We start from the raw sequence: 26,953 nt of genomic DNA, 5'->3' as shown, positions 1-26,953 counted from the left end.
TCAAAGAATTCAAATGACTGTCTGCAGAGGTCATCTTCTTGAGAGTTGGCACAGCCTGGAGTAGTTTTAAAATCTTGTCAAGATTTAAGATACTATGCCTACCCCATGACTAGTATTCTGGGCTGAGGACACTTTGGTTGCTGTGCATGGAGTATCCAGACACTTGTGCAGAACACATGCTTCCTTTACAGGAGCCTTGGCCCTTTGGTTGTGGGTCAAGAGAACATTGTCATTCATCCCTTCAGCAGGTTTTGTAGAAACCAAGTTTAATACCCCCCATGGGTGCTTTGCCATGCTACGGTGCTAATTTGCGAACATCCTTCAAATGCTGGTGTTTCCCCAGCCAGCTAGGTTTCTTGGAGACAGAATATTACAGAATCTGCTAAAACACCCTTAAAATTCTTCAGCTTAGAAAGCCTATTAAGTCTGTGGACAATTCAGGAACACATAATCAGGCTGTCTGAGTGAGTCCATTCTGCTTGGTCTAAACACCTCTTCCTGGCATATACTGAGAGGAGTAGAATAGTTGTTATTCCTTACTTGTCTTAATTTACCATTCCTGTTGGAAGGATATTCTCAAATCTCCTAAAGTACACTAAGCATTTTAGGGCCTCCCTTGGTTCAGACCTGTGAATTGGCTTTCACATAACCCTGCATGATTGTTAAGAAAAGATATTTCCACTCATATCTCTAATTCATTGAGGTATACAATCAAACCTAGTTGATTAAAATATTTTTCTACCTACAAGATTACATCAGTGCTGAATCAAAACACTTCAGTCACCTCTCTTCCTTCCATGTTCTGAACAAATGCCACCTATTGTAAATCTTTTGTCGATGTAGAGCATGGTTAGGAACAATTATAAAATGGCTGCAGAAGAATGGATCTATTTAAACTCCTCTATTTTCCATTTCTCTTACCTCGCTTGATTGATTCGAAACATACCGTTGCAATCGCTAGTTTTGATTTCCCCCCCCCCCTCCTCACCCCCCTCTTGTAAGCCAGGATTCACAAAATTCTCTTCCCTTCTCAATGTTAAGGCTAGTCAGACTATCTCCATTTTCCTTTAACCTATCCTTTTGAGTGACTCTTCTGTCTTTTCCCCAAACCGGATTCTATATTACTTCTTCTCAGGCTTATCAGGCTTCCGCTCTGACTTCCCCTTAAGGGTCTCTTTAGTTTGAGCTACTGCACTTCTTTCTGCTTTCTTGAGCGAGGATAGATAAATATTTTTTAACTTCTTTGGTATGAGACTTTTTTTTAATCTGCTTTATTCCTCCGATCCGAAGATCCTTTTTCTACGTGCACACTTATTAGTGACTGGTCTAAAATGCCATATATCATGGGTTCTCCGCCTCCTGTACCTGTAATTACCCCATTTACCTCCTCTCCTTATTAGCATTGGTCCTCTGGACAGAAATAGTCAGAACTGATGGCCTTCTCCCTCTCCTCCTTTGTTTCGTTGACACTCTTAAATGCATCTGCGCCTTCCTCTCGAAGGTAACTGTGGATCGCATACAAGATTTCATTTGACTTAATTCCCGATCTATATTACTCAACATCCCTGTCTGTTTTTATGGCATTATTTAACATTTCTTCCAGGATCTGGTGCAAGGATTTTGCATCCATATCAACACGTCTAACATGGGAGATAGGGCATGGTTGAGTTGTTAGCAGTCTAGACAATGGCTTGTAGACACTGTTGTAGGTCTTGATAGACTATTTCCATTGCACCCCTTTTTACTCTGGGAGTTCTTCCAAATCTTTCATCTCCATCCTACCCTCATCCCTTTTGGTACAATGTGTCAGGGTGGAGCTCTGCTGCACAATGTCAAATCATTTTGGGGATGAAATAAGGCGTGGCTCCAAGGTGTTAGTTATAAACCCAATGGAAAAGTTAATGGAAAAGCTCTTCTTGGAGTTTAAAAGATCATATCTCAAGATAGAGTATGCCTGAGGTTGACTGCGAGCTGCACAAAGGGGTACTACTTCCACTTTTTTGTCTACAGTACATGTTCGCAAATACTTATTGAAGAGGCCATCTGGGTGGATGCAAGAACATATTTTGCATCTTGTGCATTGCCTACCAATTCCCTGACACAGGGGGACGTATGTGGGTTTAAGAACCTGGGCTAGTGGGTCCGACCTTACAAACAGAGCCATCCTGCTGCTCAACACTCTTTCAATCATTTCACTGGTGGGCTCTACCACACTCCCCTGCTTTCCGGGTCTCTCTCCATACTGGCATCTTGTTGACTCTAAGTATTATGATTGCCATAGAGCTTATCCCAAATAACAAACACTTTAGAGGAATTGCAAATCACTAATGCAGGAATTAGGGCAGCAAAGGATTTCAGTTGGTGAGACTGCTGCATAAAGGTACACTGGAAGCCAGAGTAGAAAAGGACATGTAAGGACCTGCAGTGTTCCACATAAAGATCAAGTACTGGATGACAAAGGCCTATGCAGAAATGCAGATGATGCATTTTGTTTTTTAACAAGTATTTTTCCAAAAACTTACTGCTTAATCTTCGAATGAGTCTGTCAACTGTAACAAAATTGTTTGTCTACCCTTTATTTACTTTTCATTTACAATTATGTATGCAATGTGTACCTAAAGAGTAGTTAAGTGACATCATCCCTACTTGCACGTACCTCTACAGCATTTTTTTACAACAGGTCCTGAAGTGGTATTAGAGGGCGAATTTCTTTAGCTGTATCAGATTCCTCACTTGCGTGGTCCATTGTCAGTCTCTTACAAATTGCTAAACTCTGCAACATTACTCAGGTGAACATCATTTTACACGAAATTGATGGATCGTACTATAGGGCACCCCCAATTTTGTGCATACATCAAAATAATCAAAATACCCTATAATGCTCCTTTTTTGTTTGAGGACCATTGTACATCCTTTGTATAGGTATTCAGGGATTAAAGCATGGACTTGTTATCCATGGGATAAGTACATATGCATGGTCACCTGAAATTTAACAGACTTGTTTTAGAAAGACCAAAAACACAGAGTATTTTAAAATAACTATTACCTGGCCTCCACACATCTCAAAGCTCTCCTCTTGCCAGAAACTCAGTCCAGTGTCAATGTAAGCGCCTTGAGTGCTCACAGGATATCAAGCAACTAGTTTGTAATCAGACTTGCGGCATTGCACACTGCATGTTTATTTAATGAGTTATGGCTTTCTATCATGTTGCACATACTGTTTAAGAGGATGGACAGATTAGAAAATGTGTTCTGTCTACACCTCTAATAACTGGGAAAAATTAGGTATTTATTGGATTGGATTTTATAGGCTTCCAACTCAGCAGGTGTACTTGGAAATGCAATACAAGAATTCAATCTTGACCACATTGCAACAAGAAAATTCAAAACCACCATTTATAGCACACACTGGGATATTGCAACTGCAACAGGTTTGGTAGCTTGGATGCTAAAAGATGTAAGCAAACCCAAAATGTGGGTAGGAATAACTCTACTGTGCTGTGTTGGCCTGCACAGTACAGGGTGCATTATTTAATTAAACCGAGAATGTCCTATTTGCTAATCCTATACCTATGATGCACATCCTCATCTGGTTGGTCACATAGTCGCTCTGTCTGAAAATTCTCCTTCTTCCTCTTTTGGGCTACTCAGCATATAGTGTGGGCACTGTGAAATGTTGCAATGCATTTTGGGTCTCCTTTTATACTCTGCACCTGGTTACCACCTTCATGTTGGACTCCCCTGACGTGTGGTCGACACTTTTCCCTGGCAAAACGTAATCTGCTAATATTGCAGAGGCTACATGGACCCAACAGTCTAATCAGTTTCTACCCGAACAATTGTTTGGTCACTGGGATGGAGTTCCTACTCTAGTCTCAAGAGAGGAGAATGGCTTCCTGGTGGGTAGAGTATCTAGTGAAGAGATGAAACAGACTGCTACAAGTGGTTTCAGACCCCTTCTAAAAATGCCCTTTCGGTTTGGGCCTCTCTAGTAGACTCTACACTCCCTTATATCCTGTCACTTGCACTTTTCATGAGCTCTTTCGGGTGTCTTGGAAGTATAGAAAATCAATAAGTGGCAATTTTCAGCGTTAAAAACTAAGGACCTGATTTAAATTTCGGTCGGTGGGTAACTAAGTAAGTTAAGGATATCCCAACTGCTGAAATATAAATTCCATAATATCCTATAGGATTTAGATTTCAGCAGACTGGATATTCACCATCATTGCGATGGAGCAACTAGTCCGCCGAAATCTAAATCGTGCCTTTAGTGTTGGAAGAACACACTATTTCGTTCTGACCTATCTTGATTCACAACTATTGGTTGCAAAGGTGGTTAAAGAGCATTTCACATATAATCATACCCATTTGTGGGAATAACTCTTTAAAAATTCACATGCACCTGAAATGTATTTAGGATTAAGGACAGAAAAAAACCTTATTGGATGATCTAATATATATTACTACGAAGAAATCCCTTGAGTCTGTCTTTATAATCATATGACTACATTTGAAACCAAGTTATTTAATGAATGTTCTTAGCCCAAATTTAAAGATACTGGCTATTAATGAGATGTAATTTGATACTGAAGTTTCAAAATGCTAATGAGACCTTATGTTTTAACTGCTCATGAATCTGTAGATGCCAAACTAGACTCATTTTATTATGACTTGGCACTGGAGAGGAAGAGAAAATATTATAACTGATTTTTAAACAAATATGAATTGGGGCTGTTGAAAATGATTTGATTTCTTCTGATTAGAGACTCCAAAGGTTGCATTAGGTGTTGCACTGTTTGCAAAAGTCTTTTTGTATAGTATATTGTGGTGTTAATTTTATTTGAAAGGATCGAGTGTTCATTTTAATTCACAGCTCACATTGTGCACTTTAATTGTAAAGGTTTTATTTAATCCTACAACACCTATTTAATGTATTGACATTTTGTACTAGGTTCTTCCTGTATTAAGTCCACATATACACACAAGCTCCAGGGGCAAGTGTTTGGTGCAAAACCGTATCAATGGTACAAAAAGGTTTTAAATCCTTTCCACTAACTAAACTTGAATGTGTATATATTACAGCACTGGAAAGGGACCACGTTTCCAATATAAGTTGGTAAGTGCCTGAAATTGGGTATCCAAAAGATACTATCGCTATGAAACCCCTTGTAAGGCTTGTGTGTATGGTTCAACTGCTCACACTGATCACTTATTTGGAAAACTAAAACGTCTTATTAAATCAATCTAATGTTCCACCTGATCTGCCGTCAATGGTGGAGTCCAGGATACTCTAATAGCTTTACAAATAAATTGCATAAGATTCAAATTAATTTATGCAACCAATAAGTTGTATAATCAACTTATTTCTAGCATTATATATTGTGTAAACAAGTGTATACAGTTAAATTAAACAGAGTATCGGGACATTTCAGAACCGCAATATGGATGAAGACAGAATTTAATTATAATAGGAGGCCAATCCACTCTAAGCAAGGAGTGGATTGTTCTGGTACTTCAAAAACGTCCCATGTGGTTTCCACTTTTGCAAGTACTGTCCCTTTCAGTCGGATATTTTTGCCTAATTGATTAGGTTTCCTTACTTAGTTACTGTTTTAGTGTTATAAATGCTTTATACACGTGTCTCTTAAGGTAACCCTTCCTGCTCGTGGGGGGGCCGCTAGAGGGCGCACAGCGGAATGGCTGCCTTGTGAGACGGCTCCGCCGGACGGGGACGAAAAACGGCACAAATGAGCATGTAAGGAGCAGAAAAATAGCGTAAAATTGAAGACTAGGTAACCGGATACAAGCGTCCATGCATGGCTGGTGCGAAGGACAGAAAACCGGCGTTGGAGACTCGGAAATGAGCAGCTAAACAATTTGCCACGGACGCAGCTTTCGGAACACAAGATGGCGCCGACCGGAGAGACCGAGGGCTGTTGCGGCGGGGAGCCGACAGGATCATCGCTGCGGGCCGCCTCTGTGTGTTGGGGCTTGTGAGACTGCTGCTGCCTCTAAGCGCTGGGCTTGCGCTCGAGATCCGAGTGCTATCTGGAGGAATCCGTGCTAGCGAGTGGAGCGGCGCGAAATGGCGGCGGCCAGCTCGGACTTTCACTCCGGGTGAGTGTCATACGGTGCGGACCGCGGCACCAACAAGAAGCGAAGCCGACGCGGCGAACGAGCCTGCCCCACACTGCATACACGAGCGAGGCGAGGGTCAGTGCTGCCCGCGTCGAGGGTATGTCCTTGCCTGCCCCGGGGGCCCTGCCTGCCTGCTGTGATGTCAGGGGACTGAAGGCTGCCTAGCGCGACTGCGGGAGCGTGGGGCTGCCTTCCGGAGCGCTGGCCTTGGTGACCGCCATTACACGGAAGGAGATGGAGGGCGGCGATCTGACCCGCGGCGCATACAACGCCGGCCACTAGCGACTGGCTTTTGCGTTTCTTCCCTGTCCCTGAGACGTGCGTGGTGACTGGAGGTCGCCTGGATTGCTGGCTGTCGTACATTATATTGCACACCTGCTGTATGGCCTCTTTAATCGTGAGTGAGTCTGAGGAGAGCTGCGTGATATTCCCGCCATCTAAGATCACGCGGTTGTAGGAGGCTAGAAGCGCGTGGTTGCATGAGGTGAGTTGGTGCAGACGCGGACGTCTGGGGCGTTGCACGAACATCGGAGACCTGAGTGCTGATCGGCCGAGGCCCATTGCGTTGCGGGTGGAGGACTGCGACACCCCAACCGGGGAGACTTGCAACTTGATTTTCCTGGTGACTGACAGTGGAAGAACGGGACATGGGGAAGCCAGATAAAACCCAATCTAAACTCCCCTTTGAAACTAAACGGCAAGCGAAAGGCACTGCAACGCTGTCGGACGCTGCCCTTGACACTGGAGAGGTGGTGTCCGTGGGTATGGAGGGGGTGCTGCAGGCCATCCAGCAGAGCCTGCAGGACATAAATGGCAAACTGGATACTATCACGTTACGAGTTGACAACATGGCGGCAAAGCTGGATGGACATGGGGAGAGACTGGTGGAGGCGGAAAATCGCATTGGAGTGGTGGAGGATGTATCCCAGGCCACGGCCCAAAAATGTGCGGAGGTGGAGCAGTTGCTGGACGTGCTAAAAAATAAGGCGGAGGATTTGGAAGCGCGGTCGCAGAGAAATAACGTAAGAATCACGGGGGTTCCGGAGTCCACCAACGTTGGACGGATGGAAACGTATGTGGAGGAGCTGGTTCGCAGCATCTTTGGCGCGGAGCACCTTTCCTCGATGTTCTTGATTGAACGAGCGCATCGCTCGCTGGCACCGCGGCCGAAACCTGGGGCTCCCCCCTATAGTTGCCAGAGTCCTTAACTATAGAGACCGAGATGTCATCTTGCGGCTGGCGCGAGAAAAGTGGCAGATCACACACCAGGGCAATACGCTGGAATTCTATCCAGACTTCACGGTCGCTGTCCAGCTGGCGCGGAAGGAATTCAATCCAGTTAAGAAAAAACTGTGTGACCTTGGGATTGACTATGCCATGCTGTATCCAGCCAGGCTCCGAGTGACGCATGAGGGCCGAGCCACAATATGTCACAAGCCTAAGGCGGCACAAGATCTTGTCAAACAAATTGGCGCCAAACGCAAAGAATGACAGGGAAGAGATCAGAATCCGGACGCAGACTAGCGGGCAGAAGAAGTGAAGAATTCGGAAAGCGGCAAAGCGAGGCGAGCGAGGCTGAAGGGATGAACGCACATGGTAAGGCGACGGTTGTAAGCTAGGCCCAGAACCTCGGGGAGAGTGCATCGCTGCCCTGAGCTGGCTGTGGGACTATTCTGGCCTGCTGGAGACTGTGTACAAGCGGCATGAACAATGTTGCCTTGCGCACGATCTGCTGAACTGTGGTACATCAAAGTGCATACAGACCAGATGGAACTGAGATTGTTATTTGTTGATAACTGATAAGGGGATAACGAACTAATAACTCGGGGCCGCATTGTTGGCGAACACTGTTGACCTGGTTATGGCTGTAATTGGCCTGAGGGACTGTGAGCTGCTGGGCCAAATGTTGGGGATCGGGATCTGCTCATTGGCAATGGTCCTCTAGTTACATGTGAGGTCACAGGGTTGGCTGCAGGATTGTTGAGAAGCTGGGTCGCTGTTCACTGAGAAGCAGATGTGCACTATTGTGGGTCGGGCGGAAACAATTGGTAACATGGTCACTGTGAGCTATGCTACAAGGCAGTATGCTACCTGTACTGTTATGGTCACTTTTAGGCTCCAACTCATATTGTCTACCCGTCCACATCCATTTAATTGGATGGAGATGTGTGCTCTGGGCGAGCCCCCAAAGCGGGTGATCCCCGAACTCCGTTAGTTTATGCTAGTTTATGTTTGTGGGGTATGTCTTTGGCATGATTGGGGTGCTGAAGTGGGTGGGGGGAGGAGGCGAGGGGTTGGAAAGTTGTTTTGTTGGTCGCAGTGCATGAGACGCATCGCTGAAATCCACGTACTTATGCGGGGGAAAAATTAGGTCACTTTATGCTCAGATATTCATTGGAACGCACACATCAAATGCCTGTATTGGGTATGCCTTACAACCACTACTGGAAAATGGCGGATGCACGAGTAGGGGCTGGGTGCCTCAAACTGCTAACGTGGAATGTGCGGGGGCTTAATAACCCCAAAAAAATCAGACAGACATTAGCATACTTAGACTGCACATAGATATTGCACTAATACAAGAGACTCACTGTGCGCCGCCTCATCAGCCTAGTATAGGGAGAAGGTGTAGTGTCACTCTTTGTATTCATCCTATGCACGAGGGGTGTTAATATTGGTTAAAAGGGGACTACAGTTTATGATAGAGAATACTGAGACAGATGACTTGGGGCGATTTGTTATTGTTACAGGTATACTGCGGGGGCAGCGACTGACCATTATGAGCACATACGGGCCAAACGTGGATGATCCGCAATTCTTTCATTCCTTATGGGGTAAGCTGAGGGACATGCGAGCTACGCACTTGATCTGGGGAAGAGATTTCAATATCGCAATATGTGATGACCTAGACAGATCTGGGTCGATGACTGAGCCTCACAGACGGGTGCTACAGGTATTGAAGGATATAATGGCGGATAGGGGACTTACTGATATTTGGAGAAGTAGAAATACTGAGGGGAGAGAGGCCACGCACGCATCGGCAGCACACGGTAGTTGGTCCCGCATCGACTACTGGTTAGTATCTGGGGACATTGCCTTATGGACGCGGGAGGTTAGACATTTGCCCAGAACACTGTCTGATCATAACCCAGTGCTCATCTCCCTGGAATTCCCACACTATGCACCGCCTCCCTTCAGTTGGAGATTTAACGCAAAAGCCCTACTAGATCCCATGTATGTAGACACTATTGGGCAGGCGATACAGGAATATTTTGATCACAATGCCCCTACAATGAAAGATCATGGCGTGCTGTGGGATGCTTTTAAGGCAACGATACGCGGCGTCTGTATTAGCACGAACGCTGGTATTCTAAAAGACACAAGGCAGCAGCTAACGGTGAGGGAAGAAAAGCTGCGACCTCTGGAGGGGGAATACGAGAGAACACAAGATACCAAAATCTTAGGAGACATCAGAACTATACTGTCCGAATATCAAAACTATGCGGAAGATGAAATTAAATATACGGCAAAAAGACAGATGGCGAGGGCTTACGGGGAGGGGGGTAGATCGGGCAGACACCTGGCAGCTAAAATATGTGAAGGTCACGTACCGCAGATCATTCATATGGTTCGCAATAAGCAGGGGGAAATGAGATATGGCACACAGGAAATCTTAAGCGAGTTCGTGACTACATATGAAGCAATCTATGCCTCCAGACCCACGGCAGCCTCGGCCGAAATAATGGAGTATCTAGATGATATGGCGATTGCGTGGCTGTCGGACATGCATCGAATATCTGTCTCTGCCTGTCACGGTGGAAGAGGTCACGGAGGTGATTAAAACATTGCCAAATGGTAAAGCTCCGGGCCAAGATGGGTTTACAGGTGAATTTTACAAGGCTTTTGTGGACCAGCTAGCCCCTCGCCTGGTGGAGATGTATGGTAATGCCCATGAGCAGCAGAGACTGCCTCCGACTCTACGTGAGGCACTGCTACTGGCGTTGCTCAAACCGCAAAAAGATCCAGAGCTTTGTGACTCGTACAGACCCTTGTCTCTTATAAATGTGGACAATAAGATACTGGCCAAATTGCTTGCTGCTCGGCTGAACCCTTTAATGTCCAAGCTGATCTTGCCTGATCAATCTGGGTTCATCCCATCGCGCTCCACCGCACATAATACTCGGACTCTATTTGCACTGTCGCACTATCTGACACCCACGACCAGGGCTGCGGCTGTGTTTCTGCATGCGGCCAAGGCCTTTGACTCGCTGGAGTGGACGTATCTAAACACAGTGCTACGGAGGATGGGCTTTCCACCCAGGTTTCTCCAATGGATACAACTGCTTTATGATGCACCAGTGGCGCGAGTCCGGGTGAATAAATATCTTTCAGAGCCCATCGATATTCGTAGGGGGACTAGGCAGGGGTGCCCTTTGTCCCCGCTATTGTTTGCTCTAGCACTAGAGCCACTAGCATGTAAAATTCGGCAGGGACATTACTCGGCTCTTCAATTTCCGCAAAGACCGCTGCACATATCCTTGTATGCCGATGATATGTTATTATATGTGAGGGACCCAGGGGAAAATCTGAACCCGTTACTGAGGAAATATATTAAATTCGCACATCACTCGGGTATAAACATAAACTGGGCTAAATCCTTGATTATTCCCTTGACGGACAGCATGCAACCGCACCCCATGGAGTACCCTTTGGAATGGAAGACCGAACCGGTAAAATATTTGGGTGTGTGGTATCACCGTGACCCTGAAATCATTATTAGGACTAACTATGGGAGGGCACTTGATGCCTTGGGAGGGAGAGTGCGGAGATGGTTTCAACTACCGCTGTCCTTGGCGGACCGCATAGCCATTGTAAAAATGGTGATATTGCCTAAACTATTGTACCTTTTCAATAACATACCCATCCAGCCCCCAACAGAGGTGTTTTGTCGAATCACCTCGATGGTCCTCCAACTAATCTGGGCGGGAAAAACGGCTAGGGTTGATTTGCAGACGCTTACATTACCTTACTGCCAGGGAGGGTTTGGAGTTCCCGACTTTTTGCTGTACTACCTCTGTGCGCAAGCGCAATATGCGCACTTTTGGTATCACAAAGTCCCATATCTCACACATATTGCAATTGAGGAAGGGAACACTCTGCCGATCCCGTTGGAAGCTGTTATAACCCATCGTAGGCCTCCATTACATAAGAGTGACAATAACACGATCGATGCCACAAACAAAGCTTGGCATATCATGGGCAGAAAGGCTAACAAACTGCCGTTATACGCCCCGGCGCTTCGACTCCACTGGCACCCAGAGATTTCGGTCACGCAGGAAGAAGTGGGGGTAGGATTATTGCGACAGGTCGGTATCAACACTATGGGGGATCTTTATGACGATGGGCGTTTCAAAACGCTTGAAAATCTCTCATCAGTAATAAGACGCTACTGTTCCAATTTAACCATCACAGGCTACAAAATGCCATAAAAAAAACTTTATCCAACGTACGCAGCTGAACCGCCGGTTATGTCCGCTCTGCAGTGGATAATTACCACGCCTATGGCTAAAAGCTTGGTATCCACGCTCTATACCAAACTGCAGAGCGACATAGCGGCAAACACACAAAGCTATGGAAAAATTGAATAGCTGCTTAGATGTTCCATTAACTGAGGAAGACTGGGCAATAACTTGTACATTGACTGGTATGTTAACACCTAATGGCAATCTCCGCATTCTCCACTTCAAGTACCTACACCAGACATATTACACACCTGCTAGATTGCACAGATATGGGTTACGTGCGGATTCTAGGTGTGGCCGCTGCAATGAGGAAGGGGCGGATTTTGTCCACCTAGCATGGTCTTGTGGGGTGGTGATGGAATACTGGACGCAGGTGACGCAGATGCTGGGGGCTATGGTGGGCGTTGAGGTGGCCTGCAATGTTCGCACCTGTTTGCTGGGTCTACTGCCTGGGGTGAAGGCCCAAAAGCTCAAATTCTGTGTGATTTTGTTACTCCTGGCCAAACGAAGGTTATCGCTCTGCTGGAACGGTAGGAAGATTCCACAACTTAAAGACTGGATTGCTGATTTAACGTATTGTAAGGATACATTAAAGACATATGAAGAAGAACTTCCTACCAGGTCGAAACCAAGAGATTATTGGCAATACTTGACCCAATACTTACAGCTGTATCAAGTGAACTAAATGCTTATTCTAAATGCAGTGATGTTCGGAGGGTGTGGAGGGCCTTGATTAGGAATGCAAAACGGTTGACGGATGCTGTTGTACTGTGACCAAAATGTTAAGGTTGTTTTTGACTTGTATACATTTCAAATGCAAATAAAAAAATAAAAACCCTTCCTGCTCGTGAGCCAAGCTACTAAGGGTTGAGCAGGGATTAATCTATTGAGACTTGACCTTATTTGTGATTGTGGTGTTGTCACTAGCTACAGGTACCTACCTGCGCTTAGTAATCACCACCTTCCAACACATGTGTAATAAGCCTCTTGTATTTTGTTATAAAACTTTGCATAGTTTACCATTTGCAATGCATGAGCGGTTACGCTCAGGATGCTAGTATTGTAATAATATATGGTTAACAATCCGTTTTCATGCCTTTAATTGATTAACCCTCTTTTTGCGTAGTCGCTTTACATGTTTATCTGTTTGTACTTTGACCAAGAGTCTAAAAAAAAGAAATGTTGGTCTGTGATTACCTATTGGTATAAATTCCTTTCTTTCTCCCCCACTGAACCATTTATTTGTTGCGTTGTCATGAGGAATAGCAGCATGCCCCTGGCAACAGCAGCATGCCCCTGGCAACAGCAGCATGCCTAACATCTGCAGAGCGAGAGCACGCACCAGCATGGGGTTCAGGAAATGAGCGCGCCCTGAACTCATGCCTGTAACAAGACCGAGCACTCATCTTCTTACCCTGGAGAGGTTTAGTTTACTCCGGACTGAGTGAATAAAAAATTTGTTTTGAATAAGGTTGGAGTTTGAGGGATGTGAATTTTGATTTCCTTTGCAGTTTTTCTCTTGCATTCAAAGTGTGTTTTGGATAAACCTATTTATTTGTTAATGAAGCTTTGCTTGTTTGAATTGTGCAAACGTTTAGTCCTCAAACTATATTGAAAATAGGAGTATTGAGTATATGCATTTGTACCTCTGGGCCAACTGTATAACTGAAATTCAGGATTTCACTAATCTTAAATGAATTTGAGAAATTAGCTCGGTTTTTGGTTTCTAAACTTTAGTATGACCTTTCTGAATCCTGTATTTTCAGGGGGACTCTGGAGGACCTTTGGCATGCAAGCTTCCCAGTGGATGCTGGGTCCTGGCTGGTGTAGTATCTTTTGGCATTGGATGTGCTCGTGCGTGGGATAATATGACTCTTGCTGTGAATGAGGGCAGTCCCGGCATCTTTACCAGAGTATCATCAATGATGACCTTTGTGACAAAGGGAACCAGCATCGCCAGAGGAGCAACCACAGGTAAAACACCCAGGCCACTGACAAAAGGCAAAATGAATGGAACTACACATTTGGGAGGAAGCATGCTTTTCCTGTAAAAGTACACTTTATAATATATTTTTGCATCTTTTTGAGGTGTTAAATGTCCAGAAATAAATGTTTTGCGTTATGCTCATATTTCGAAATGCTGTGAACATCTTGGGCAGAGTAAAAAGAACTAATTTCTGTGGCAGTTTAAACTCTTCAAATTATTCTATCAAAATAAACCCATTTCACAGGTCACAACTTCCCTTTTTTATATATTAAGCCACCCTTTATGCAGGCTTTTAGTCCACAAGTCAGGGTGCATGGTATTTAAAAGTTCGACATGTAGAAATGTATTAGCATGTCCTTACAGTGACTAGCACCTAAAAGGATTGTTTTTCAGTCTTCAAAGGCCTAGCTGTCCTATTTAGAAAACCAGAGTACAGCTTTTTTTAATAGTTATCAAAAATTCAATGGTGAATTCAAATTTTTAATACAATCCAAGCAAACGTAACTGTTAAAAGGCTACCTTTTTCCTGACTTAAATTCCTGGAGGCTAAATTTGCTCTCCCACTTTTAGCCAGCAATTACCATTTGAATAGTTGTGACACGGCTTCCAGAAGCAAACAATAGTCTGACCTTAATGGGCAGAGGTGACTCCTCCGAACCTGACAGATTATACATGGTGGGAGCGCTTAGAGTATAATTTTTTACATTACTGTCAAATTCTGCTTGTGTCAGATCTTGCTTAAAAAGTCTGCTGGGTTTGTGTATAACACTTTGGGGCACACTTGAAAGGCACAGAAACAGATATCAAGATAATTCTTGTGTATTCACTATCTGGTGCTGAAGCTCTTGCTTTGTTCCATCTGACTTCTTTCTCTGGGTTTTACAATTACAATTGGACGTTTGGGGGCTTGCAAGGGAAACAGGATGGCAAACACTTCTTGTGTATGTGTCTAATTGCTGTGATAGCCTAAGTTTGTTCTACCAGACTTCTGTCTCTGGGTATATTGTGAGTACATTGGTCCCCAAACTGGATTTAGTGGTAGATGTGAGAGAACAACATGATGACCATTGAACACTCCTCACACACATCTACATGCCTCAGACCCCATGTTAGTGTGGCTGAAGAAGTTTGCCATCTTGAAAATGCCCAAAGTGGATAGGGTTGGCCCAAGAATTTTTTTAAAAACCTTTTTATTTTAAGTTATTCCGTTTTTTAATTAATACATCTCAAAGATACAATCACATTATCCATAGTACATATTTGTCACTGTTACAGGGTCTTTGTATATAACCCTATTGGAATTTAAATTCATAATGTCGTCCCACAGGGGCTAGAATAGCATGAGTACATCAAACATTCGGATTCGTATCTGACTGTTCAACTCGTTGGTTCATTAGTAAATAGGCTGTGACAGGTGCCCATATGTGCTTATGCCTAGACGCCACCGGGAGTTCCTCAGCGTAACAGACTAGCTGAGCTTTACAGTATGCTATGTCACTTAACCAGTGATCAAATTGTGGTGCCCTTCTGCCGTCCCAATTTTGAGCTACTTTTTGCTTTGCAAACAATAGCGTAATTACCACCAATTTCTGACTGTGGTTGCAATTCTAAAACCAGCCCCAACAGGCACATGGCTGGTGTACATGCTACCTCTTCCACCACCATATCAGATAGTTCTTTTGTGACCTATACCCAAAAGTCCTGCATCCGTGCGCAGTGCCATGCTAGATTTATTAAGCCAGCATCTGGTGTGCCACACCTTAAACAACCACCCGACTCTCTCAACCCACATTTATGTAGCTGTATCAGAGTATAGTAGAGCTGTTGAATATATTGTAAATGAATGAGTCACAAATTACAGTTTGCTTTCAGACGCCCTGATAGGGTTCAGCAATATTCCTAGTCTCCCGGCTCCTTACTTATGACGCCCCCCCAGCGACCGCGCAGCGGGAGCGCCGATTGAGCGCCGAAGGTAAGCCCGTCCGCGCCTGGACCGCGCCCAGCGCCAGAACCCCTGGCCCCCGCGTCCGCCAACCCCCCCGCAGGACCTACGATGCCGCCACGCTCATCGCACTCAACACCGCCCGAGCCCCCGGGTGCTACCGAGCATCCCCGCGACGCACCCATGGACCCTTCGTCTGCCGATCCTGCAACTTCTTCTGCCTCCGAACCTGTCCCGCACCCACCAAGACGGACAACAGCAACCACCTCAAGTGCATCCTGATCAACACCCGCTCCGTCCACAGACACGCCGTGGAACTCTGGAACCTCCTCGACACCGCATCTCCAGACGTCGCCTTCCTCACGGAAACCTGGATGAACGCCTCCTCAGCCCCCGACATCACCATAGCCATCCCGGACGGCTACAAGATCATCAGGAAGGATTGCGCCAACCAGACCGGAGGGGGCATCGCCATCGTTCACAAAAGCACCATTCGCATCTCAACTGACTCCATCGACGCATTCAACGCCGCCGAATACCTGCACTTCCAGATCCACACCGACCCCAAGACTACCCTCAGAGGCACCCTCATCTACAGACCCCCGGAACCTCGCACACAGTTCTGCGAAGACATCACAGACTTAATCAGCCCTCACGCCCTCCCCTCCGCCGACTACATCCTCCTTGGGGACCTCAACTTCCACCTGGAGAACAACAACGACCGCAACACCACCACCTTGCTGGACAACCTCGCCAACCTCGGACTCAAGCAACTGGTCAACACGCCCACCCACTACGCCGGCCACACGCTCGACCCCCTCTTCTCATCCAGCAAGCATGTCACCTTCAGCCGCTCCACCGGACTTCACTGGACTGACAACAGCTGCATCCACTTCAGCTTCAAAAAGAACACGGTCCACCACCACCCGAAGCAGGTTCCCCACAGAAACTGGAGCAAGATCACCGTCGACCAGCTCGCCACCTCCCTCAGCCAGAACCCACCTGTCAGGACAACGGACCCTAACACATCAGCCCTCGACCTCACGCAGTGGCTGACCTCCTGTGCCGACGACCTTGCCCCACTGAAGAACCCTCTCACCAGGCCCAGAAGCAAAAAGGCCCCCTCGTTCACCAACGAACTCAAGGACTCCAAGAAGGCCTGCCACACCCTCGAGGGCCTGGATCCTCAAAGACCGCAGACAACATGACCGCCCTCAAACTCGCCACCCGCAGACATCACCAGCTCATCCGCACCACCAAGAAGAAAGCTCTGAAGGAACGACTGGACAAAAACGCCCATGACAGCAAGGAGCTCTTCAACATCGTCAAGGAGTTCTCCAACCCCAGCACCGGCAACAACGACATCCCCCCCTCGCAGGACCTCTGCGACTCCCTCGCCTCGTACTTCCACCGCAAGATCGCCGACATCCACAACAGCTTCGGCGTCCCACCCCCGCACCCATCGGTCGAACCTACGCACCCCGCCGCCATCCTCCAGACATGGACCGAGGTGACCCCCGAAGACACGACACGCATGATGAACACCATCCACTCCGGATCTCCGACCGATCCGTGCCCCCACCATGTCTTCAACAAGGCCGCCGCTACCATCGCACCCCACCTCTGAGACATCAACACCTCCTTCGACACAGCCACCTTCCCGGAGAGCTGGACGCACGCCGAGCTCACCGCTCTGCTGAAGAAACCAACAGCAGACCCGACCGACCTCAAGAACTTCCGCCCCATCTCGCTCCTTCCCTTCCCTGCCAAAGTCATCGAGAAGGTCATCAACAAGCAACTGGCCACCTTCCTCGAGACTAACGGATCCCTCGACCCATCGCAGTCCGGGTTCAGAGCCAACTACAGCACCGAGACCGCCCTCATCGCAGCCACCGACGACATCCGAGCCCTGCTCGACAACGGTGAAACAACGGCACTCATCCTCCTAGACCTCTCCGCAGCATTTGACACTGTCTGCCACCGCACCCTAGTCCAACGCCTCAACGACACCGGCATCCAAGGGAAGGCTCTGGAATGGATCATCTCATACCTCTCCGGCAGAACACAGAGAGTACACCTCCCTCCGTTCCGCTCTGAGGCCACCGAAGTCCTCTGCTGCGTCCCGCAAGGATCGTCGCTCAGCCCCACTCTCTTCAACATCTACATGAAACCCCTCGCTGCCATCACACGCCAACACAACCTCAACATCCTTTCCTACGCCGATAACACCCAGTTGATTCTCTCCCTCACCAGAGACCCCGACACCACCAAAGCCAGCCTACACGAAGGGATGAAAGACGTCGCCGAATGGATGAACACCAGCCGCCTGAAATTGAACACGGACAAGACAGAAGTCCTCATCCTGGGACCGTCGCCCTCCGCATGGGACGACTCCTGGTGGCCCCTGGCCCTAGGCACCGCACCCAAGCCAACGGACCACGCAAGCAACTTGGGCGTCATCCTGGACTCCTCCCTATCGATGACCAGACAAGTCAACGCCGTCTCCTCATCTTGCTTCCACAACCTCCGCATGCTCCGCAAGATCTTCCGTTGGATCCCGACCGAGACCAGGAAGACGGTCACCCAGGCCCTCGTCACCAGCAGACTAGACTACGGAAACACCCTCTACGCCGGTACAACAGCCAAGCTTCAGAAAAGACTTCAGCGCATCCAGAACGCCTCCGCCCGACTCATCCTGGACGTCCCCCGACGCAGCCACATCTCGAGCCACCTGAGAGACCTACACTGGCTCCCTGTCAACAAGAGGATCACGTTCAGACTCCTCACCCTCGCACACACATCCCTCCACGACCTGGGCCCAAGGTACCTCAACAACCGCCTGACCTTCTACACGCCCACCCGCCAGCTACGATCCACGAACCTCGCCCTCGCCGTTGTCCCTCGCATCCAGAGAGCCACCGCCGGAGGAAGATCCTTCTCCTACCTGGCGGCTAAGACATGGAACTCCCTGCCCGTCCTCCTGCGGCTGACCCAGGACCACCTCGCCTTCAGGAAACAGCTCAAGACCTGGCTGTTCGAGCAGTAGCAGACCCCCTCCCCCAGGCGCCTTGAGACCCTTCCGGGTGAGTAGTGCGCGATATAAATTCCATGATTGATTGATTGATATGTCCAGTACTGCATTCCATCTCTCCATACTCTTATTATGTTGTGGGGCAATCTCCACTTGCATTGCGTTATATAGTAGGGTAATCAGTCACCTTCGGGATGAGCTGGCGAGCCTGATTTGTAACTGTTTTAGTGTCTGTGGCGCAGTTGGGTGTTGCGGGTTCACTGTTTGTAGAGCTTCTTTTAGTCTATGGTATGTAAATATATACTGAGGGGTATTGATATCCTGCGCAGACACAGCCTCTAGTGTAATGTAGGTGCCATTGTGGTTCGCGTCACCCAGAGTAACAATTCCCATCTCTGCCAGCAGAGTTAGTGCCTTCGGTCCCTGTGCCATGGATAATAATAATAATAATAATAATAATAATACAGATGCTTGTAGAGCGCGAACAGCTACCTCAGGTGAGGTGTCCCGGCGCTAGCGAGTCCTACAGCCAAGAGCGAGTAGTCAGGGGGAAGATCAAGATTATTGCATAAAGAGCCAAGTTTTTAGGAGCTTCCTAAAGCTAGCTTCTGTAGTGGCAGATTGGATGGCAGGGGGCAAGGTATTCCATAGTTTAGCCGTGCCGGCAGAGAAGGACCTGCCTCCAAGTCTAGCTTACCTCACGCGCGGAGTAGTTGGTTTGAGCAAGGAGGTTGAGCGCAGCTCTCGTTTTTGGTGGTAACGGGGAAGTCGAAGTTTTAGATAGTTGGGACACGTGCCTTTTAGTGCTCTGAAAGCCAAGGTAAGCACCTTGAACTTAATTCTGCTTGCCACTGGCAACCAGTGCAGCGCTTGCAGATGCGGAGAGATATGCTGCCTGAAAGGGACACGTTTTATCAATCTCGCAGCCGCATTCTGCAAGATCTGTAAGCGTTGCACCGCATATTTGGGCAGACCAAGAAAGAGGCCATTAGAATAGTTAAGTCGAGATGTGATTGTTGCGTGAACAACCGTTTTTCGACCCTCGACTGGTAGCAGGGGCAAAAATTTTCGCATATTTCTGAGTTTGTGCAGGCAGCCAGCGGTAAGCTGTTGAATATGCGGCAAGAAGGACAAATTCTCAACCCATCTTACTCCTAGATTTTTTGCATGGGTTCCGGGAGATGGTGCAGGGCCCATTTCCGTTGGCCACCACAAGTCCGGAGGGGGGTGTTTGAGATTTCCAAAGAATAACACCTCTGTTTTGCTCGCATTCATTTTGAGTTTATTAGTGTTCATCCATTTAGCCACGTCTCGAAGACAGCCCCTGATTTTACTAAAAGCTGCCTCTGACATGTCTGTATAGGGGAAGACCAATTGAGTGTCATCCGCGTATGATATTGCCTTGACCCCCCAGTTAACAATCAAGGTGAAAAGCGGGGCCAGATAGACATTGAACAGCAGAGGGCTGAGTGCCGACCCCTGTGGGACACCACACCAGAGGCCTTTAGGTTCAGAAGAGAAGGGGCCCAGAGCCACTTTCTGGGACCGATCTGTGAGGTAGGAGTGTAGCCAGTTAAGAGCTTTGTCTCCAAGGCCGATGTCCTTAAGTCGAATCAGCAGTCTGCTATGATCTACCGTATCAAAAGCAGCGGATAGATCCAGGAGCACCAGCATAGCTGATGCCCCTGAATCTAAGGACCACCTGATTGACTCGGCAACCTCAATGAGGGCCGTCTCGGTGCTAAAGCCGGCCCTAAAGCCAGACTGAGTTTCATGTAGGGCACCGCTTTCTTCAATAAAGCTGTTAAGCTGCCGTTGGATCAGTTTTTCGAGCATTTTGCCAGGGGCTGCTAAAAGGGAGATGGGTCGGAGATTGCTCAGATCATCCGGCGCACCTTGGGATTTTTTTTTTCAGCGGGAGAAGAGTGGCCTGTTTCCAGCAATCCGGGAACATGCCTGTTGTAATGGACGTGTTCCATATGTGTAAGAGGGGAACTGCGATTGCGTTAGACATTAATTTCCACAGTTTAGGTGGGCATGGATCATCAGGTGCCCCAGATTTGCATTTTTTTATTTCTTTCAATGCCTCAGAGAGGGTGATGGGCTGAAATTGATTTAAGGAGGAAGCGGGTGGCTCAAACTCCCAGCTCATCCATAGATGTCGGCTCGGGGTTCGTAAAAGTATCGTACACTTTTAATATTTTGGTGTCAAAGAAATCTGAGATGGTTTCACAGAGTCTTGCGGATGGGATAATATCCGTCTCGATGGCTCTGGGCTTGAAGAAAGATTTAACAATCTTAAAAACTTCTTTACTTGATTGTTCCGCCTGCTGGATGGAGGTCGCAAAGATTTTTTTGGCTTTTTTTATGGATAAATGTAAGGCATGGAGGGCTTTTTTATAGCTGGTTTTGGCTGATTGCCAGGGTAATATGGCAAGGGCAATGCAGGGGCAAAAGGTGTCTTCTCGGCCCATGTCGCAAGCTCCTGCCAGGCCCTAAACGTGCTGCCGGCTGTGTTGATTTTGCCTCTGGGCCCTAATTGGTGTGGTTTTGGAAAGAGAGTTGTAACTGGCAAGGGGTGTACACCATCCGCTTCCACCGCTATATGGGGAAGAAAGGGTGGCGGGAAGAACCAGTAGTGAGCAAAGTGTGCTTGCGCACACAGGTAATATAGGTAGAGGCCCCAAATCCCCCTTGTGCGTACAGCCTCATGAGCACCTCCCAGCAACAGCGGGGCTGCTTTCCCGCCCAAACCAGTTTAAGTAGAATGGTGCGCAGAGCGGCAACAAATGCTTAGTCAAGTGTAGGGGGACATTAATGAACAAATATAGAGCTCTTGGGAGTATTACTATCTTTTTAACTGCCACCCTGTCTGCAAGTGTAAAGGGGAGTTTGATCCACCTATCTACCTGGTCCTCCGTAGCCAATAAGGTTTGGCCGTAATTTTTTTTTAGCTCAATTTCAGGGTCTTTATGTATCCACACCCCTAAATAATTCACCGGCTCTATGCACCACTCCAGCGGGAAGTCCAGATCGCACTGTGCTGTGCAGCCTGCTAGGGGAAACATAGGATTTTTCCCAATTATACCAAGCCCAGAAAGCTTTTCATAATTACTGTACTGTGGATTACAGACATACAACACCATGTCATCCGCGTATGATAAATCCAGTAGCTGCCGTCTAAACCTCAGCGCAGCATCCTGCCACACTCTACACCCCAAAGGCTCTAGTGCATGCACAAATAACATCGGGGGATAATTGGCATCCCGATCTCGTTCACCTACATATCTGTATGAGTGAGGAGTGATTGTTTATCCGCATTCTAGCCACTGGGTCAGTGAACAATAAACGTATCCACTGTGTGAACGCTTGTGGCATGCCCATCTGATGTAGCACATCAAAGTTCCATTGGATAGAATCAAAAGCTTTAGCTGCATCCAGCAGCACTGCTGCTGCCTCAATGTCAGGGTCCAGCTGATGCAATATGGAGAACATTGTTCTCAGATTATGTGTGGTGGATCGCTCTGGAACGAATCCAGATTGATCCAGTAGTACTAGCGCGGGCAGAAGAGGTCGCAGTCTGGTCTCTATGATTTTTGCAAGTATTTTCATGTCTATATTCGAAAGCGGACTATGACTTAAATTTCGCCGGGTGCTTACCAGGCTTCAGCAAAGTTATCATCAGAGCCTCTTATAGTGTTGGGGGAGTGTCTTCATATTAAATGCTTCTGCATACATATCATTCAGGTGTGGTGCTAACAGATCAGCAAATGTCTTGTAGAATTCACTAGGCAGCCCATCTCTTCCAGCTGCTTTGCCATTAGGCAGCGATTGAATGGCTGCCTTTATCTCATCTGCGGTAATTGGCTGCACCAAATATTCACTTTGCCCAGGGGGCAACCAAGCGAGCGCAAGCTCATCCAAGTAAGCTACAGTCTCGTCCCTCGCAACTGTCTCGGCGGGGCAATGCAGTCTTGTATTGTGTTCCACTAACTGAGAAAGTATTTCAGGTGAGCTATAACATTTTTCCATCTGGGTGCTCCAATTCAGTGATATGTTTGTGTCCGTGGTGCCCTTATCTTGGAGGCCAGGCAGCAGCCAGGTCTCCCGCCTTCCCCATACGATCTGGCTACACAGTGTCTAGACATGTGCTTTATTTCTTGATCAACAGTCTCATTATATTCCGTGATCAAGTTTCAAATTTCTGCCAGGGTGTTAGTGCTTTGGGATTCCTCATAATTCCTTTCTAGACCCCCCAGAGTCTCTTCAATCCTTTGCAACCTAGCCCGCAAAGCCTTCAGCACCCCTGCCTGCACGCCTATAACGGTGCCCCGTATTACTTTAAACGCCTCCAGGAGTGTGCCCGCACTTTCTACAGTTCCCTGATTCTCCAGGAAGTACTGTACAATAGCTGCCCAAACTCCATCTTTAAAGACTGGGTCCAAGAGTGATGTGGCCTGCAGACGCCATTGAAATGTTTGCATGATATTTGTGGGGATCGCCATTTCTAGTACCACGGGCAAATGATCGAATAGAGTTCTTTGTAAATGCGCTATGTTTTCCACCCATGTGGCTGCCTCCCCCAAAATCAACCAATAATCTAACCTGGACCAAGTTTTATGTACTGATGAGACAAGGGTACCCTCCCTGGCCAGGGGGTGTCTCGCCCGCCGGGCGTCAATCAGCATATGTACATCCATAATTTCCAGTATCACTTGTGCGGATCTTTTCCCCTGCCAGTCTGTTGTTGCATTACAGTCAATGGTAGGATCCAGGTAAGTGTTTAGGTCTCCACCCCATAGTTATTTCAGGCTGTAGAGCATATAGCTTATTCTCCACTTGACGATAAAATTCGGGGTAGTCTGTTGGGCCCATAAGTGCTGACAATAGTGATGAGATTGCCCTGCAGAATTCCCTGTACTAACGTGAAATGGCCTATTTCATCCGACGTAGTGTGTGGAGGGTACACCCTTTTTCACCATTGTGAAAACCCCCGAGGAGAATGAAGAGTATGAGGACGCGCCACTCTAACCATCGCCCATTTTGTGCCCACTCGCATGTCACCCAATTTTGCAAAGTGAATTTCTTGAAATCACACCATTTGTACATGTCTGTCAAGATAAGCAAATACGTGACAAATCTTTTTGGGGCTGTTGAACACCCTTACATTCCAATACTAATGCATTCATTTCTGACCTTGGTATTCCATCCCCCTGTGTGCGGTGCATATCTGCGATCATGCTTGTGATGTACCATACGTGATAAAGAACAGCAAACCCCCCCGACCCCTCCCACTTTAGCATACCAATCATGCCAAAGACATTCCCATATCATTAAGACAATGAACAATAACAAACGTTGAAGAGTTGCAAACTCTCCCCTCTTTGAGCTCCATTTTACCTTACAGTAGGGGTGCACCCTTATGGGGGCCACTAAATGCCCAGTAACACAACTGCTTCCCAGGGGTGGCCAGCCTGAATGTAGTGGGCAACAATCAACATACTATATTGATGTAACCAGACCATTACTTACACATACTTTTTGAGTCTGCAGATGATTTCTCTTTACAGCAGAGACCCACCCTCCTCCTTAATTTTGATACGCATCAGTCGGTCCAACTAAGTCTATACTCATTTTGCATATTCAGTCTAGGCTACTTCATTCCTTACCGCACCAGTCAGGCCTCACCAGAGGCAGGCCAAGCCCCAGACACAGAGCAAGGCTCTCACCGGCCTGGCAGGAAACCCACCACATCTTACCAACAGTATTTACCAGTGAGTGGTCCAAACTAGTCTGCTCTGGACAGCAGCGCCTATTTTTACTCGAAGTGCGTTGAGGACACTGAGCATGGTGATCCTGATCTGCCACGTTGTATTTTGTTCAGGAATTCCATGGCTGCACCCAGAGTTCTAAAGAACCTTGGTGTGCCCTCATAGGTGATTCAGAGGCGTCCAGGATATAGCATTGCATCGGGGATGTTTGCCGTACGAAGTTTCTTTTTTACCATAACAAATTCCTTACAGGCAGCCTGAACCGTCATTGTGAAGTCTGGGAAAATGCCACCTCAATCCCTTGGTATGTGATATTCTGCTTTTCTCTCGCCAGATGTACGATTAAATCGCGATCCCGATAACTCCGTATCCAGGCAATAATTGGCCTGTGGGGACTCCTGGTGGTGGTCTGGTGGCCAGAGATCTATTCACCCTCTCTACTGTAAGTACTTGAGGGAAGTTCTGCTCTGAAAATGGCTTTCAACATTGCTTCAACATAGTCATAGACACGTTGTTGCGCCCGGAGGGCGCCTCCAAGTCTTCATTTTTCACTTTGATTACCTCTAGTATTTTCTCCATCCCCCTACATTTGCCTGCTGTTTCATGGGATTCATCCTTCACTGAGGAAAGCCGTTGTTCCACTGTGATCAGTTGCACCGTCTGCCTGTGTAACTTGGTGGCCATGCTATCCATACGCAGAGTCAATGTGTCTATTTTCCCATCGATAGCTGGAAGGCTTTGCTGCATTGACAGCAGTGAGGCTTCTAGTAGCAGCGTCGCCGACTGCCTGGCCTCTAATTCCGTGTGGGAGTACGCATTCGCTGGCCTCGCCGAACGGCGTGATTCAAAGTTGAGCCATTACTGTTGCTTGTCTATCTTGCCCATTTTTTGTATATGCCCGCAGCTATGTTACTGCTGGAAGATCAGGTGGGGGTGTGACAGTCTGTAATATTGGGGTCTGGAGCTCTCAGCGCAAACCATGGCCTTCCTGGTGTACCTAGATTTGAGCTAGGTCACCGCTTCTTTCAGTAATTTGGTTATTCAGCCGTGGGCCTCCCGCTCAACCCGTCCAGCACGCTCCACCTGTGGGGTGGTTAATGCTTTCACCCAAGCCGCAATGACAGTTCCACCAGTGTTGACCCCTACTGCTCAATAGGCTCAGGTTGACTCACCGGTCTCACCTTCCGGGCACGACGCAACCGCGTGGCTCCCACTCTGGCCTATTCCCCCTTGCTCTGCCGGTCTTTGTGTTGGGTACTATATAGAACCTTCCTGCAACCGCTCTTGGCCCAGTCTTGCTGCATATGTGGAGTGCCTAGCCGCTGCACATTGTCGTTGCCCAGCCGATCTGAACCGAACCAGGCGGGAGTGTTTTACGCTGCCACAGCGGCACGCCATGCCCTTCCTGGGTTAATCACCATGGTGCGCCCCTGGGGCCTTCCAATCGCGCCTTTGATTCTCCAGGATGCCAGGGGAAATGGGGGGCGCTACTTGCACACCTCCACTTGTGACGCGGCGCTTGCGATTGCAGAGGCCGCTTACCTCCTCTGATCTTTCAGCGCTTCCGTACTGAGGCCACACCGGTTTCACGGCACCACAGTACCATAATAAATGCTGCTGCCACTTCCGGCCGCCATCTCACACCAGCCCTCCCCATCTCGCACTGTCCCACTGGCACCGCGTTGGACTCATTTACTTCTGCACTGGGGGGCCGACACGCCGCTCTCTGAACAGTCTTCTGCACAATCATTCATTTTGGCTACAATCAGGCCACCATCTTGACTCGCTGAGTGTGGTTGCCTTGCGGTCTCCCGCAATACACTAGTATTAGCCGCTCGCAGAGCCACACTCGCTCTCCATTCATGCTTCCTATCTGCTTGTGCCCCCGGATCCGTGTATTAGGAGCTCAGATGCCTGCCCATAACACTATTATTTGATGGATTATAGAGCCGGCCGAGCTGCACTAAAATGCAGCCATCTTGCAGTGGGTTCTCTAGCACTACCCTCCCCCCCAAGACCCAAGAACTTTAAACCCAGTGTTTAGGATGTTCCTTGAAGTTATTCTCCCCCACTAGTTTGTGCAGGCATAAATGTGGCATCTCTAGGCACTCACTTGACAAATCTCCGGGACCTGAGGAGGATCATAAGAGGACCAAAACTGCTGTCTGCGACCTGAAGAGATTTGAAGCACTGGACCTGCTCCCTCTTGCAGCCAGTTCAAAGAAGCTACAGGGACACAAGCTACATTTGGCTTTTCCTACAACTGGACCTGTAAGGGAGCCTGCGTTTGGCCTCTGCCTACCACCTTGTGAGTTTCTGCTTGCCTCCCCGGATGCGCAAAACGGGGGGAGCGTAGCCGTGTGCTTCTTTGGTTGATTGGTACATAAAGGACTAAAGGCCTGATTTATAGTTTGACAGATGGAATATTCTGTCACTAACAGGATGGATACCCCGCCCATTCTTTACAAGTGGTATAGGATATAATACACTTGTAATACAGGGGACAGAATTGCCGATACATTTGTGATGGAGTATCCCATTCGACAAACTATAAATTTTAGT

General features: G+C 47.7%; 1 protein-coding gene across 3 annotated transcripts in view; it reads left to right on the top strand.

Moving 5' to 3' along the window:
- OVCH1 (ovochymase 1) overlaps positions 1-26,953 on the top strand; it is a 1,142,331-nt gene that overhangs the window by 325,591 nt on the left and 789,787 nt on the right. For all 3 annotated transcript variants that reach the window (XM_085652349.1, XM_085652348.1, XM_085652347.1), the window contains exon 8: positions 13,427-13,634. In XM_085652349.1, coding sequence (XP_085508475.1) covers positions 13,427-13,634 — 208 coding nt within the window. The remainder of the gene's footprint in view (positions 1-13,426; positions 13,635-26,953) is intronic.

The sequence above is a fragment of the Triturus cristatus genome, chromosome 4_1 (assembly GCF_964204655.1).
Source record: "Triturus cristatus chromosome 4_1, aTriCri1.1, whole genome shotgun sequence".
Classification (NCBI taxonomy): domain Eukaryota; kingdom Metazoa; phylum Chordata; class Amphibia; order Caudata; family Salamandridae; genus Triturus; species Triturus cristatus.
The sequence above is the reverse complement of the archived record's forward strand: the minus strand, read 5'-3'. Positions and strand labels throughout refer to the sequence as shown.